This window comes from Penaeus chinensis, chromosome 12 (assembly GCF_019202785.1).
Source record: "Penaeus chinensis breed Huanghai No. 1 chromosome 12, ASM1920278v2, whole genome shotgun sequence".
NCBI classification, from domain to species: Eukaryota; Metazoa; Arthropoda; class Malacostraca; order Decapoda; family Penaeidae; genus Penaeus; species Penaeus chinensis.
In genome coordinates this window covers 37,636,493-37,638,992 of record NC_061830.1, presented here as the reverse complement: position 1 = coordinate 37,638,992, position 2,500 = coordinate 37,636,493, and the positions used below count along the sequence as shown (strand labels likewise).

The following is a 2,500-nucleotide window of genomic DNA, read 5'->3' as shown; positions in this document are numbered from 1 at the left end:
GTTTGTCTGGCTGTTGGTTTGTCTGGCTGTTGGTTTGTCTGGGTGTTGGTTTGTCTGGCTGTTGGTTTGTCTGGCTGTTGGTTTGTCTGGATGTTGGTTTGTCTGGCTGTTGGTTTGTCTGGCTGTTGGTTTGTCTGGATGTTGGTTTGTCTGGATGTTGGTTTGTCTGGCTGTTGGTTTGTCTGGCTGTTGGTTTGTCTGGCTGTTGGTTTGTCTGGGCTGTTGGTTTGTCTGGTGTTGGTTTTTCTGGGTGTTGGTTTTCTGGGTGTTGGTTTGTCCCGGGGGTTGTTTGCTGGCTGTTTGTTTTTCCTGGGTGTTGGTTTTTTCTTGGGTTTGGTTTTTCTTTCCCGTTGGTTTGTCCCGGCTGTTGGTTTTTCTGTCTGTTTTGGTTTTTCTGCTGTTGTTTTGTCTGCCGGTTGGGTTTTTTGGGTGTTTGGGTTTGGGCTTCTTTTTGGGTTTTTCCCCGGGTGTTTTTGGGGGTCTGGGTGTTGGTTTGTCTGGGTTTTGGTTTTTCGGGAAAGTTGGTTTTCCCGGCCCGTTGGTTTTTCTTTCCCGTTGGTTTTCGGATGTTGGTTTGTCCGGGTGTTGGTTTTTTCTGGATTTTTTGGTTTTGGGGGGGAGTTTTGGGTTTTTCTGGCTTTTGGGTTTTTTTGGGTTTTGGTTTGGGCTGGATGGGGGGTTTGGGCTGGGTGTTGGTTTGTCTGGGTTTGGTTTTTCCCGGGTGTTGGGTTTTTCCCGGGTGTTGGGTTTTTCGGGGCTGTTGGTTGTCTGCTGTTTGGTTTTCTGGTGTTGGTTTGTCTGGATGTTGGTTATTGGTGCTGGTGTTGGTTTGTCTGGATGTTGGTTTGTCCTGGCTGTTGGTTGTCTCTGGTGTTGGTTTCGGCTGTTGGTTTGGTCTGGGGGGTGGTTTGTCTGAATGTTGGTTTGTCTGGCTGTGTTGTCGTCTGTTGGGTTGTCCCTGATAGTTGTTTGTCCTGGGTGTTGGTTGTCCTGGATGTTGTTTGTCCTGGGTGTTGGGCGGTCTGCTGTTAGGTTTGTCTGGCTTTGGTTTTGGTCGGGATGTTGGTTTGGTCTGCTGTTGGTCTGTCCTGTCGGTTGGTTTGTCTGGCTGTGGTTGTCTGGCTGTTGTTTGTCTGGATGTTGGTGTTGTCCTGGCTGTTGGTGTTGTCTGGCTGTTGGTTTGTCTGGCTGTTGGTTTGTCTGGATGTTGGTTTTGTCTGGCTGTTTGGTTTGCCTGGCTGTTGGTTTGTCGTGGCTGTTGGTTTGTCCTGATGTTGTTTGTCCTGGCTGTGGTCTGTCCTGTCTTTTGGGTTTTTTGTCTGGCTGTTGGTTTTTCCTGGCTGTTGTATACGGTCCCTGGCTGTGGGCTGTCAGCTGTTGTTTGTCTGTTGTTGGTCTGTTCGGTCTGCTGGTCTGTATGTTGGCCTGTCTGTCTCTGGTCTGTCCCCAATTGGTCTGTCTATCAGTCTGGCTGTCTGTTGGTCTGTCTGTCCCGTGTGTATGTGTGATGTGTGCTTCCTGTTAGTCGTCTGTCTGCCTGTAGATCCGTCCGTCTGAATGAGTGTCTGTTAGTCTGTCAGTCCGGTACCTGTCTGTTGTTCGTCTGTCTTTCTGTGTTGTGCTGTATCGGTCTATCTTCTGCTGTCTGTCCTGTAAGAATGTATGTCTGTTAGCCTGCCGCGTCTGTCGTTGCCTGTTTGTGTCCTCCGTCTGTCTGTAACTGTCTGTTGGTCTGCCTGTTTTATTGTATGTATGTATGTATTCTGTTAGTCTGTCAGTCTGTCTGTCTGTGGTGTAATGAATAGCTTGTAATGTTAGTCCTCTCAGTCTGTCTTTTTTTTTTTTCCTGAAAGTCCTCTGTCTGTCTGTATCTGTCGGGCTGCCTGTTTTTTTTAGGGTTTTTTTTTTGTTTATTTTTCCCATTTGTTTGGTTGGTGTTTTTGCTGCATTTTTTTTTCTTAATTTTTTTATTTTTTATTTTCTTTTACTTAATTTAAATGAGTGTATAATGGGGGTTTCCTGAGAGGGTTTGTTAGCAATCGCTGGCTTCTTTTTCTGTATTTTTTTTTATGGTTTTCTAATAAATTTTGATTTAAAACAAGTTAAATACCATCTTCTCTCACCTCTCTCTCTCTCCTCTCCCCTCTCCCCTCCCCTCTTTTCTCCCTGTTCTCGTCCTTTTTCTCTCTTTCTCTCCATTCTCTCTCTTTTACTCTCTCTCTCTCTCTCTCTCTCTCTCCTCCCTCACTCTCCTCTCTCTCCTTTTTTTTCTCTCCCCTCTCTACCCCCCCCCCCTTTCTCTCTTTTCTCTCTCCCTCTCTCTCTCTCCTTTTCATCTCAAAACTCTCTCTCTCCCTCCTCTCTCTCTCCTCTCTCTCTCCCCTCTCTCTCTCACTCTCTCACTCTCCCCAATCTCTTTTTTTCCCCCCAATCTCTCTCTCTCTCCCTTTTCCTCTCTTTCTCCTCTCCTCTCTCTCTCTCCTCCCCTCTCTCTGTCTCA

The 2,500-nt window shown here is 46.8% G+C and overlaps 1 protein-coding gene across 1 annotated transcript in view; it reads right to left on the bottom strand.

The window, feature by feature from the left end:
* LOC125031022 (extensin-like) overlaps positions 1-2,500 on the bottom strand; it is a 21,406-nt gene that overhangs the window by 15,816 nt on the left and 3,090 nt on the right. Inside the window, exon 2 of the mRNA XM_047621442.1 lies at positions 414-1,188. Coding sequence (XP_047477398.1) covers positions 414-1,188 — 775 coding nt within the window. The remainder of the gene's footprint in view (positions 1-413; positions 1,189-2,500) is intronic.